Below are 13,100 nucleotides of genomic sequence, written 5' to 3'. Positions count from 1 at the left end.
TTAAAATTTACAAAACAATTCAGAATCATCTGTGGATCATAATCGATGCATTTATTAATAGATTCCCCATCCCCACCCCTAATTCCAGTTCCTGCTTCTTAATGTTCTTCCCTTCCCAACAATTCACAGCATTTACCATCAGTAATTTCCTCTTTATTATAGCAGTTGCATTCAATATTCATGGGTTAACCGGTGAATACCAATGCAAACAGACTCGATGAATTATTAAAAAATTAGATCCAGCTCATATTTTTGCTGGCACAACCCACTGCACTTAATGTTCAGTCCTGCTGAGTTTGAAGTTCGCTCTGAGTGAAATGGGCTGATGTGTCAGCCTTCCCTGTTGAGCTGTAGCCCTTAACCTCGCTCGTGACTGGCTCCGCCCCTTAGACAGACACGCCCCTGGTGTTTTCTGCGATAAACGCTTGCTGCGGGTCCGCCGGGACGCTTTTCTCACTTATCCAATCACATAAGTAATCCCATCCTGCACAGCACAGCATGCAAGCTAGGGTTAGAGCGTTGTGTGTGTGGGTGTGTGTGTGTTTGTGCGAGTCTGTGTTTACCTTTTCTACCCCCCACCCCTTCTTGGTCTACCTTCTTTTCTGGCCTATATCATGCAGAAGCTCACACCCACATGAATGTCAGGCAGAGCTCTCTCTGGGGTTATAGTGTGTGTGTGCGCGTGCACGTTTGTGTGTGTGTGTGGTATGATTAATTTGTCTCATTAGTGTCCTCTGAATCCTCCTGATACCGCTCCTCCCCTCCCTTCATCTCTCTTTGCTCCAGCCCTCCACATCCCTCGACGTCCATCATTTGCTTTTTACCTCTCCTTCACCTCCCCCATTCTCCTCGCCATCTTTTCACCCCTCCCCCGCTCCTCCACTTTGACTTCTGTCCCCCACTCATTGGTGCCTTCCTGCCCTCTCCATTCATTTTTTTTCCCTCTCCCCCAGTTCTTTTCTCGCTCCTCTTCCCCCATCATCTCCCCTTCCTCTCCAACACTAGATCAACCAGTTAAGGTTCATACATATTCATAACCTCCACCCTGCCTCCCCTCAGCGACACCTACTAGCCAATCAGAGTGCAGGGTTTGTCGTCAGGGTCTGTGGGTGGACACTGGGGCTGATGGGATGGTCCTTGGAGACGGATGGAGAGATTCTGTAAGCATGTTTTCATCGTCTCATCTCTCCATCCTCTCGTCTTCCATTTTTCATCAAGATGCTGTCCTCGGCTGCCTCCCTTCTTAACTCCATACTTCTTTTTTTCATTTATCTGTTCTCTTCAGTTTTTTTCTGTTCTTGTTGCTATTTTTATTTCTAAATTTCATGTTCTTCCTATCTGTCTTCATTATTTTGCTGTCACTTCATGCCGGTTTTTTGCTGGCTTCATGTTGTTTTTATGAACTGCTTGACATCCCCGCAAACACCTTCTCTTCTAAACTCTTCTTGTCTCACTTTTGGGACCGACACGTTTCTAAAGTCCAGAAATGTAGGGCTACAATGCTTTGTTGTCACAATATATTGCGTTGATGATAAATATTTCAGAGAAAGTGTTGGAGACGAATAAAGACTGGCGTGGAGCTACAATAAAGTTTTGCTTTCAAGTCATTGCTAGCATATTAGCATGACGCTAATAGGATTTGTGTATGTATCACTTTGATTAATGCTTCCAAAAGTGTATTTAAATGTGACTTAACATCCATTACTCAAAATATTTGATGAATGTATGACAAATACTTAAAGAACTTTTAACTAAATTTAATTGGAAGAAGTTTGGGTGTAAAAACAAATGCTAAGAGTTTTTGCTTTGCTCCTTTATTTTGTGTTCTAGATGTAATATCTTCATTGCCAGTTAAATGGTAAATGGTGTGTACTTATATAGCACTTTACTACCTTCTTAGAAGCCCCAAAGTGCTTTATAGTCACACTCCCATTCACCACACGTTCACATGTCGATGGAGGCTCTGCTTTCAATAACTGGCGCCAACCTGTAACCACCAGGAGCAACATGGGCTTCAGTGTCCTTCCCAAGGACAGTTCAACCGAACCTGCGATCTTCCGATCAGAAGACCGCTCTACATTTGCACCTTGGCCGCCCCATTATTCCATTATGTAGACTAGATTGTCCTTCAAATACATACGTAACAATGAGATACTTTCATGTTTCCTGGCACAAACCTTTGATTGTTGTTGGAAGTCATGAGTAACCTACACTCAATGTACAACAAAGGAGCAAGACGTTTAAGGTTTATGCACTAAAGCCTTATTTAGATGAAACTAAATAGATAACAGCAAGTGAATCATAGAAAATGAACTTTTAGATCTCGTTCACTTGAACTAGAGATCTTTTCTGCACTTTCGCTCTAACTGATGTGGTTAGATGAAAGCAGAAACAGACCACCAAAATAATCAGGAGTTCCAGCCTTGTAGAAATGTGATAGAGTCAGAGGTGCAGGTGTGTGTTGAAAGAAGGAAAGAGGACAGCGGTGAACATGATGGAGCACATCAGAGAGCACCCTTGGGCTCAATCTATTTCTGACAGGGAGTCAGATTTGGAGTTCAGGATATATTTTCAGTCTCTGGACACTTTTTGTCTTGAGAAAGCCTCTTTTTTTGTATCCTGTTACTTGTGAGTCTAAAATGAGCCTGTCCTTGCGTTGTTACTGGATCGACGGAGAGCTTGCAGTCTGAGCTGAAGCCACATGTCCGCTATGTTCAAGCTGTTGCTTTAAGCCCGCATCTCTCAAGCACAAACCGTAAGAAACTGTCCATCGGGGAAAGCTGCATCGATATCGTAGTCATAGTTGAGTCCCTTGAGGAGCTTAAGTCCACTTTATTCCATCATCTTTGATCCTTTCGGTGATGGCAGTGTGTGTTTGGAGCGTGGACAGATATTGTTGTGCTTATCCCGCTCACATCCTGTTTTTGATCTTCCCAGAACTACTTTCCTTAACAAGATTTACAGACATATGACCTTTAGTTGTAAAGACCTTAAAAAATGTGAGCATCCTCTTAAACTTCCATGCAAGAAGAATGTGTTTATTTGAGGTTAAAACCATTTACGCTGTCATAAAAAACCGTTTCCCCAGTTTTCTGATAACTTTTTTAAGAGTAGGTTATGGAAGGGTGGCCAAAAAAGATGAAGGAAGTGTGGGTAGATCACCGGCCTGCAAAAATAAGCTAAATATATATATATATATATATATATATATATATATATACAGTTTTTTTTTAAAAAGGTGCTGTCATCCAAACATCCTTAGCATGAATTGGCTGTCATTTGATTGACAAGCGTAACAGCCAATTGAACATCCTCTGATGCATACACCACTGACTGAACTGAGCGATACAGTATGCTAGCAGATATGAAGTTTTTATTCCTCTAAACTTCTTAAAGGTGTGAGTGCTCAGCACCAGACTCCTAATTGTAGATGTTGCTGCTTATCTGGCCTTTTTTTTTGTCAACTGGTCTGAGGTCAGTCACCAAGAGTTTCTAGTGTTGCCACACGGTTTGCTGCGTTGACGTGACAGCGATCAACACATAGGTTTAATTCAACAAGCTGTTGAAGGAAAAATTACAGAGGAACTACTTATCAGGTTGAAATCTTAAGCTGTACAAGAATGTGCGTCAAATACACGGAAAAACACTGGACTGGCAGAGAAGGGCTTTTTCTTTCTTTCTTTTTTTATCTACTCGCACATGTCCGATACCTTTTGTTGGAAGAGGCTTTATTCAAAATCTAAAATGGTGCAAATCTCTCGAATTGAAGTTGAAACGGTTCATTGCTAGAGTCCTTGCAGTGGCAGATATGGATCACCATCATGTCAGAAGAGTGGCCTCGTTTTATCTGAATTTGAAAACCAAACGCAGACGTCATGTGACTCATCGCCAAGTCTTGGTTCTCTAGATAAACCAGCGACGCTCTGAGTTTGGCGAGTTACACCACGTCACTACCAAATCCTATTCTCTGACTAGCTTAGGGAGCAACACACCTCCGATGGCCATGTGTTTTGTACATAGAGCTTGAAAACAGTCGTAAAAAGGTACGTAGCTATGCGTGATCGTGAGAGTTCTGAACATAAGAGCCCGAAATGCGCGTTAAAATAGATTTTTCATTGGAAGTGGTAGCTTGAATGCGCATTGCCGAGGGCAGTGTGTACATAGCTTTACACATGCATCAAAATTGATATATACCATATAGATCTTTTAGAGTTGGTGGTTTTAAAAGTAGGTCGCATTCTGAAAAGCGTGGCTACCCCTGGGTTATAGTGTTCAGACACTACACACACACACAAACACACATCTGTTTTGTGACACCTGTGATTAGTTATTGTTGTCTTCAGGGTGTGTTTTTCCTCTGACAACATTTAACTGCTTTGCTGTTTAGCAGCCAACTCGAATGACTGGGTTTCTTACTGGCAGTTGACACACCTAAAGGAAATGTTCAACAATGTAAATCATTCTTTCTGTCCTGACTGGCGCTGACTAAAACCATCACAGGTACTCGCATTTTTCTGGCAGGTTTTCAGGATGTGTTAGTGAATCTTTGCAAGTTTAGACAGAGTTTCACATGAAACACAACGGAAATGAACTGAAATCTTGCTACGGAACACACCGCATACATTTTTTACCGATGATGTGAGACTAATTTGTGAAGATATTTCCTGAGAACTGAGAAGTTTCATTTATGCTAGCTGGCAGTGAAATGAATCAAATGTCTTCTGTGCTTTCCTGTCTGTTTCAGGCTTTCATCAACACAGCAAAGGAGATCTACGAGAAGATCCAGGAGGGAGTGTTTGATATCAACAATGAGGTGAGACACACTCTACTCTCCTTTATCTGCCCTTGCTAAACTTTTCCTCCTTCTTCGCCTTCACTTTTTTCCCCTCCTTGACTTCAATATGACAGTGTGCATGCTTTGCTGCTCTCATAGTCTCAGAAAGACTGGATGAGAAGAAGAAGAAAAAACTTCTCCTCCTCCTTTGACTCCAGCCAAGCAAAACTCTCTGCGTTCCTCCCATCCTCCGCTCTATTTTCCAGTCACTCCGCTCACTCCTGAACTCTCTCCTTCCGTCTCACTCTCTTGGTGTCTTGCCAGCCCATAAATTCCTCACATCCCACAAGGTCTCAGTCATTCAGCAAAAAAACAAAACAAAACAAACACTCACTCAGCCCATGAGCTGTCTATCCAGCATGTCGCCGGGTTTGTGACTCCGTCAGCCAAATTTCTATCTTAGGAAAGCAGCTATCCAGCAGGAAGGTCAAGGGGTCCGGGCCATGGCATAAGCCCAAAAACCAACATGTTCACAGAGAGTGAAAAATTGGAAGGGCAGTGTCTTTTTTTATGTTGTTTGTCAATTATTACTTCAACATTCAACACCGGAAGCTTGATTGTTCGTTAACAAACTAAAGATACGGGGAGCGCAGTATGATAATAAAAATATTTAAATAAACTGCCAAATTAGCAAAACTGTAATATCAGTGTAAGTGTATAAATTAAAGTACAATTTTGATATTGAAAGTAAACTTCACATCTAGTTCCATCTCTTTCAGTGCCTGGACCAGTCATAATGATCCCCCTGTGACCTTAAATGATTGAATGTATATAGGAACCTGGATAGAGTGGTTGTGATGTCACCCATTAAAAATGGTTTACTTCCAGTTCCGACAAAATGAAGCCAATTCAGTTGCTATTTTTTATTGCTATATGCGATGCTGGAGCCATATGTCGTCAGTAAGAAACAATCGGTCCAAGTCGGTCTGAGCCAGAGTTTCTATGGCAACCATTCTCGCCAGTCAGAAGTGAGCTTGTTGGAATTGGCATTTGCTCACCACTACAGACAACTTGCTTCGTTCACTCCAAGACGATTGAACACTTTCAGCAATCAGTTTGGATTATTTTTAGAAAAAACGTGAAGGCACACACCTTAACTTGTTTTTATTTTTCACAGAGTTTAAAATTATTGTTTAAAATTGTGAATAGAGAATATTTTTTGTTCTTTTGTTTCATTCTATCCTTCTGTTTGCTTTTAACATGTAATAAACGAACAATTAATAAAAAGCCAGCTTTACAGACTATTTGAGTTAATGTGTTAAAAATTCTATTAGATTGACCACCACATTAAAAAGTATCTTTTTCTAAAGCTAGGTCAGGGTTTTTTATATAAAGGAAGACAAAATCTCTCCCTCCTGTCAGGAGCAGTTGGTGTCGCCGACTCTTCTCAGGTCCAAATTAGAAGATGGAAGAGCAGATTTTTGCTGGAAAACTAGCTTGAACGTGGACCTCAATATCCGATCCAAAAAAATCTGACCCCACCTGAACTTTAGAGCATAATGGTCTTGAGCAAAAAAGACATTCATCAATTTTTAATCTGGGCTAGCTTGAATGGGCTTTTAGGCTCAGGTGTCCGTGAAGGGAGCGAAAAAAATTTCGGAGAAACAGTTTTATATTGTGCACTCCATAGTATGAACACATGAGGGCTTCATATTGTCAATAAATGTAATTAAATTAAAATCTGCTTTCTGTGTCACTTTTTATTTGATATGTTAACTTCATTTGAATATCTTTCCTGTTATTATGTTGAACAAAAACTAAACGAGTAACTTAATTGCACACTTGAACTCTAAGCTCAAACTTTGAAAGCTCAAACTTTTTTCCTCATATCGTGTGAACTTGTGTTATTAAAGATTTCATTGAGTCTGGGCCACAAACAGAAGCAAACTGCGTGGAAACATCTGTGTTTGCAGCTAAAGCAGTGGATCAACATAAACATGTGCGAATGTGTCCACATCTGTTTTGGGCCTTTCGGCCGGCGAGTGCAGGCACGGGGCAGACGGAACTGGCGAGAGGCAGCCGTGGCGTGTTTTTGCTATTAGCAACAGTAAGGCGAGCGCGGGGAGCCAGCCAAGCCACATCAGCTGACTGGCTCGGAGAAAGAAAGGGAAGCCCCAGCAGAAATGTTGGCAGGCACTATGAGAAAGCAGACATACTCTCACACATGGCCTTAGCTCAATAAATGTGATTTAAAGGCATACAGTGTTTCCCAGAGGCACTAATGCTACTGAGTGTAGGAGGGGGAGTTACACTGAGAGGGAGAGATAAATATATACAGAATGATAGAGGGAGGGAAGCGGCGAGCGCTCTGCAGCCACAGAGGGAGGGAGAAGGAGATGATGAAACGCAGAGAGGCAGGGAGCTCTACAGCAAAGAGATGAAAGCGCCTCCCTACCACCCACCTGCCCGCCTCTCTCTCATTTCTCCTCTTTTATATGTGGTTCCTCTTTTCTCCCGGCGTCCTTGAGTGTTGCTGGTGTTTCCTTTGGCTTTGTGCAGCGCAGCAGCACCTGTTGCTTCCTTATGATGTGATCTAATGGAAAGCCTCGCCGGCCCCACGATAATGCTAATCTCAACATGAATGCTGAAGCGCTCAGCTGTTCTTTTATCGTTTGTTCTTAGATTGTGGTTGTGGGTTGACCATTTTTATCTCTTTATCTAATCCGATTGAAGCATCCAAGTTATTGTAAAAATGTTTGTGCTTAATTGCTTAAAGTAAATTGTATAAATGTTGATGATTTAGGAAATTCATGTGCAAAAAACCCACCAAATGTTACAGAAAACTTTACTCTTTAGTCATGAACAGTCTACATTTACCATTGACTGTATATGAGAACTGGACTGAATGATCTCTCCCCCGACAGGAAGTACCTGCTGGTTCCAAAAAACCAATATCCCGTATACTTTTACTGAGAAATGAAAGTCTATTACTCTGTCAATATTCCTTCTTTTAACACGTTCTTGCTAATTCTAAATTTTTTCATGTATTTTGTCTGTAATGTAATCAGATGCTTCAGTAAAAGTATCTGCTTTTAAGTGGTAGGGGCGTGGACTTCCAACAAGCTCACTCCTGATTTGAGAGAAAGGTTGCCATAGAAATGTTGACACAGACCAATCGCTTCGTTGGGTTCCAACATAGTGGCATCCATAACACAAAAATGGCGACTGAATAGAATTCATTTTATTGGAGTAATCCGTTTTCTATGGGTGATGTCACACTCACTTGATCCAGTTCTCATTTACATTCAGTGACATTTGCTGTATGATTTTAAATGTGTAATTATCATATCCATTAGTTCAATCTCAGTCGTTTACGTTCTTTTTTTTTTGTTTAATATCTGCTGCAAAACCCTTTGGCATTGGACATGTCGCCGCGATGCATAATCAACGCACGCTCTTTAATAAACTGTAAAACTATCGTAGAGAATCACCTGATTCACGCTGATTTTGTAAAACCGCCGCTACTGTAAAATGTTGCACATTAGCTCAAAGCTGCTTTTCTCTACTTCAGATCCAGATGAATTATGTTAATTGCGAAAAAGGTTGAAAAGTTAAGGTAGTCAAAAGAACAGTGTAATAAAGTTAACTAACCTCTGTATGACCTCTTAGACATTTATATAGGAAGTAAAAGCTGAAGCTTTACCACATACCTAATGACAGTTCTGCTTTATAAAAAAAAAGCCTCAAAGCTGCCGCTCTGGCCTAAACTTTCACACTACTACTTCTGTAGAATCTATGTGCTATTTAGATCCCTCCGTGCCGAGTATTGGATTAGTCAGCTTGGCCTCCAGAAGTAAACAGGCCTTTTAGTTGTAGTAATGTGATTTATCTCTTCTTTTTTGACTCACTGAAGTTGTGGTTCTGTTCAGCTTTTACAGAGCTCAACTGAAACAATTTACCCTTAAATTTTATTATAAATGGAACGACTCGCAAATTGAATTATAGTTGGGTCATAAAAGCAGAGTTTGTTTGATGTACAATCCTGGGAAAATGACATGAATTGTGTGAAAGTTGTAAAATGGTGATGTGTCCATGTAAAATAGGTGGATTTCCACTGGTCCGTCTGAAGTGCATCTCTTAAGTGTTGCTTTGACACAAAAACTAGCACATGTATACAATTTTATTTTATGTTTATGGTGAGTGGCCCACGTGATAACACCTCGCATAACACTGTTGTCCATTTTGGATGACAAAGAACAAAATCCTAACATAATTTATGACACAAAACATGCATTTTACACAAAAACCATATGTCAAAAGTACTGGACAGATTAAACCCTCCCCCCTCCTGTTCCAAACAGGAAGTACCCGCTGGTCCCAGAAACCTTCTGTTGAGAAATAAAAAGCGATTTCTCAGTCATTCTGTTTGTCAGAATAACTGTTATTGCTCTGGAATCTCTCTTTAACTTGTTTTGGTTAAAACTAATTTGTTTCATGATACATTTTCTGTATTACAAGTTATTCATGTTATAAACTGACCAATCAGATGCCTCAATAGGAGCCTGTGGTGCCTGCTGGCCCCCACCTCCAACATTGGAAACATTTGACAGATTCTCCCAAGTCCGCTTTGAGAGGAAGGGACGTGGCTTTCAACAAGCTCACTCCTGATTAGCAAGAGTGGTTGCCATAGAAATGACTTGCTTCGACCAATCACTGCTTACTAACGTTGTCTGGTTCCAAAATGGTGAAGTCCGTACCGCAGAAAAATGGCGACTGAATTGACTTTTTTTGTTGGAACCGGACGAAAGGCATTTGGTCCGATTACCAAAGTTTCGTGTGAACTATTCGACATGGGGATGGAAGGACGAACTACCCCTCGGAGGGGAGGGGTGACGGGCAGGAAAAACCACTCCTCTTGGGGGGGAGGGGTGGCGGACGGAGAAGTAAGAGACAATTTTAGCTAACTTAAGGGGGTGAGACGAACTCCCTACGCAACGCAAAGAACGAAGTACCACCGACGGACCAGTGTACATCTCACATAATACTCTTTATTCGGAAACTGTTCAATTATTTGTCAGAAGTCCACGACGTTTTGTGTTTGCGATGGCTCTACTCACTTGTGTGTGTTTTTGTGTTCATGCAGGCTAATGGTATTAAGATCGGACCCCAGCATCCCACCACCAACTCCACACTGTCCAGTAGCCAGGGAGGCCACCAGGCTGGAGGAGGCTGCTGCTGAAGCCCCGAAACATGCGTCCCACGCCCCGCCCCCTCACCCTGTCTCCCTTTAATCCTAACCTTTCCTCCTCCCTGCCCCTCCCCCTCCCTCCTTTTTGCGTTTCTACAGAACTTTCCCAGCCCACTAACAGTTTGTTCACCTGTTTCTCTACCACTTCATTCTCTCATCGTCCATCCTCCTGATTCTCCAGGATCCCACTGGGGTTTTTAGGGAAAACCGCTCCCCAACACTTCCTTCTGAAGTCCTAAAAGCAGCATCACCTGTAAAACTTAAAATCAGAAATCACCCCTTTTTTTTTCTTTCATAATATTTTTATTTTTTATTTTTATTTAAAGAAAGAATCCCGGTTTATTCCAGCGACCTTTGAGGTGTTTCGGCGCCTCTGAAAATGACGAGGCCATCTTTGGTGTTTGAGCTGACTTTGTCTAGACAGGACTGGCAGAAGAAGGTAACCGCTCTTAATAGCTGACTGTATGGAATGAAACCAGGCACAGTGTTGTGTCTATACACACATCTGTACGTTGTTTTTTTTAAGAGGCGACGTTTGATCGCGGGACGTGTTCCCACATGCTGAGTCAGTCTTCATGCTGTGCCTGTGTGTGTATAGAGACTCCAGGGTGTCAGTTCGTCAGGTTTGGGAGGCGTTAAGTCACTTTGTATTATTTGTCCTTAAAAATGAAAAGAAAAAGTGCAAATCACATGATTTTTGTTCCTCCTTCCCCCACATTTTCTATTTATTAACATCATGTTACTTTGTTCAGCTCCAGAGTCTCGGATAATTTGTAGTTACTTAACACTAAACTGGTTGTGACTTAAAATGTATTTTAAAACCACCTGGGTAGAGAATAAAAGACCAAACTGTTGAGTGTGAGAAGGGATCCTTTTGAAAGAGTGAGGACGGCTGAGAAGGATGTCTGCCATTAAGAAGGAAAATTAAAAGTTGTTTTTTTTTTTTTTTTTTTAAAATGAACTGTATTTATCAGGCACGTTTCTGTGTATATATGGCTCTTTAGGTTTCTTTAGCTGTTTGGATGTTAAAGATGAAGCGTGGCATGTTATTGTGGTCTGTTTTCGTCTTTACCGGCGACTGCTCTGAGCCTTTAAACAGCTTTTTAGCATTTTTAACAAAGTCTCATTGAAACCCGCGGGATCTCTGCTGCCCTGCTATGTTGGGGTCGGTGGTGCCCTTTCTTTTAAATGACAAGTATGAATGATAACAGGCTGTTAACAGGACGGAGCAGAGGCATTTAAAGTCCCTGGTGGTGGTGGGGGGGACAGACTCCAACAGAAAATGTCAGAGCTTCTCCCTTTTAAACAAGATTTCCACCACGAATTAGCTGGCAGACATATATGTAACATTTGGAGCTTGATGGACAACCTTCTGCAATGTTTTTTGCTTTGAGATCTCGGATGTAATAGACACCGATTTATTTTTATGAGCGTATTGGCCGCTTGGGTTACTCGTCATGCGCCGCCCCCTTTCCCCATCTCCCGCTCTTGCACTGTGCAGTAATGACGGCTCTTGACTCCTTTTTCATGCCAAATGATTGTGTTTACCTGTGTTTTGATAGTGGTAAAACAACAGCTAAACTCTTCTAGTCTGACCTGAAAATCAGCTGTCTGCCTTAACTCCAATCATCTGAGATCTGGGCCGCTGCAAAAAAACAAAACAACCATCCCTTATCTCCAGATAGGCGTTTTATCGTTAACTAGTATTCCACATGCGTAGACGCTCACTTAAGGAGATGATGTCCTAGAAAGCGGCCTAGTGTGAACGTTCTTATAAATTGGGGCATTTGAAAATAGTCTAAACCCATGTTTTGTTTTGTTTTTTTCCATCCCACCCCCCTCCATGCGCGCGTACCCACCCAGCCTGCACACAGCATGCAGGCCTGGGTGATGCATTCAGATACTCCTGTGTATTTAGCCGAGCTGTGTTTTCTCTCCAGCCTAACTGTATAAATTGTTTCTGGTTCCACAGCAGTGCGAGTGAATCTGTTTTTTCCTTGGCAGTGTGCTCCTCTTAATTGAGTTTATTTTCTAAATTTATAGATATATTCAGCTGGTTATTAATCTTATTCTGATTATTCTTTGTAAAGCAACATGTAGTGTATGTGCGTGCGTGCGTGTGTGTGGACCCCTGAGGGGTTGGTAACAGAGGGGAGGATCCAGCCAAACCTGACGCATCCTATGTACCTATCTATCTATGGATTGATCTATCTTATATTTGTGGTCCTCCTCTTGTCGCTCCTCCCGCCTCCTGCCTCTCCTCCTTCCCCTCAACATTATTTGCTGTGTTTGTTCTTTGGAAAAAATAAAACAAAAAAAAAGAAAAAAAAAAAAAGAAAATGCTATCACAATAAACTATAATAAAACATTCTAAACTCTAAACATGTCATTTTGATGGTTATGTAGAGATGGCAAAAATACAGTGTTTAAAAAAGAAAAGGTCTGAAGTTGCATTTTCTGTCTTTTTTAATGAAGCAAAGTGTTTGAAACTACGTGTGCGGCTGAAAATTTTAAACATGGTCTTTTAATTATGGTGTAGTTTTTAGACAAAAGTAAAACAAACAAAAAAACGTAATTTTCTAGAACATAGTTTCTGTAGAAGTTCTTTAGAAATCTGCCTCTGAGTAGTGAGCTGGACCTAAGGTTGTGTATTGGCAAGAGTCTGGCGATATGATACATATCGCGATACGTATCCTGATATATCCAAAGACAGTACCAGACAATATTTTGCATTTTTTTAAATTGTGACTTAAGAATTATCTGAATATTTGTAATTTTTTTGCAAAAGTAAAATTGTAAAATGCATGTTATTTAATGATCAGAACATTAAGCACTGCAACTGTACCAAGCAAATTCATGGTGCTTTTATTGTGGTAATTTTGGAAATATTTAAGTTGCAATATTTCATTGAATTAATATTTTTTACTACCTTAGCAGGACTCTTGACATAGAGTAAACCTGCCTATTTCCCATCATCCCTTTGTTTGCATGCTCTCCTGCTAGCATACAGCCTCCCAAAACCCCAACCTAACATTTAGCGGTGCACTAAAAATGGCAAGAAATATTGGGGCTATTTTA

General features: G+C 41.1%; 1 protein-coding gene across 1 annotated transcript in view; it reads left to right on the top strand.

Annotated features, from left to right (window-relative positions):
* rab2a (RAB2A, member RAS oncogene family) overlaps window positions 1-12,450 on the top strand; it is a 29,177-nt gene extending 16,727 nt beyond the window's left edge. The window contains exons 7-8 of the mRNA XM_024273564.2: window positions 4,745-4,813; window positions 9,918-12,450. Coding sequence (XP_024129332.1) covers window positions 4,745-4,813; window positions 9,918-10,013 — 165 coding nt within the window. The 3' untranslated portion in view covers window positions 10,014-12,450. The remainder of the gene's footprint in view (window positions 1-4,744; window positions 4,814-9,917) is intronic.
* Window positions 12,451-13,100: the final 650 nt, after the last annotated feature.

This window comes from Oryzias melastigma, linkage group LG17 (genome assembly GCF_002922805.2).
Source record: "Oryzias melastigma strain HK-1 linkage group LG17, ASM292280v2, whole genome shotgun sequence".
NCBI classification, from domain to species: Eukaryota; Metazoa; Chordata; class Actinopteri; order Beloniformes; family Adrianichthyidae; genus Oryzias; species Oryzias melastigma.
The sequence above is the reverse complement of the archived record's forward strand: the minus strand, read 5'-3'. Positions and strand labels throughout refer to the sequence as shown.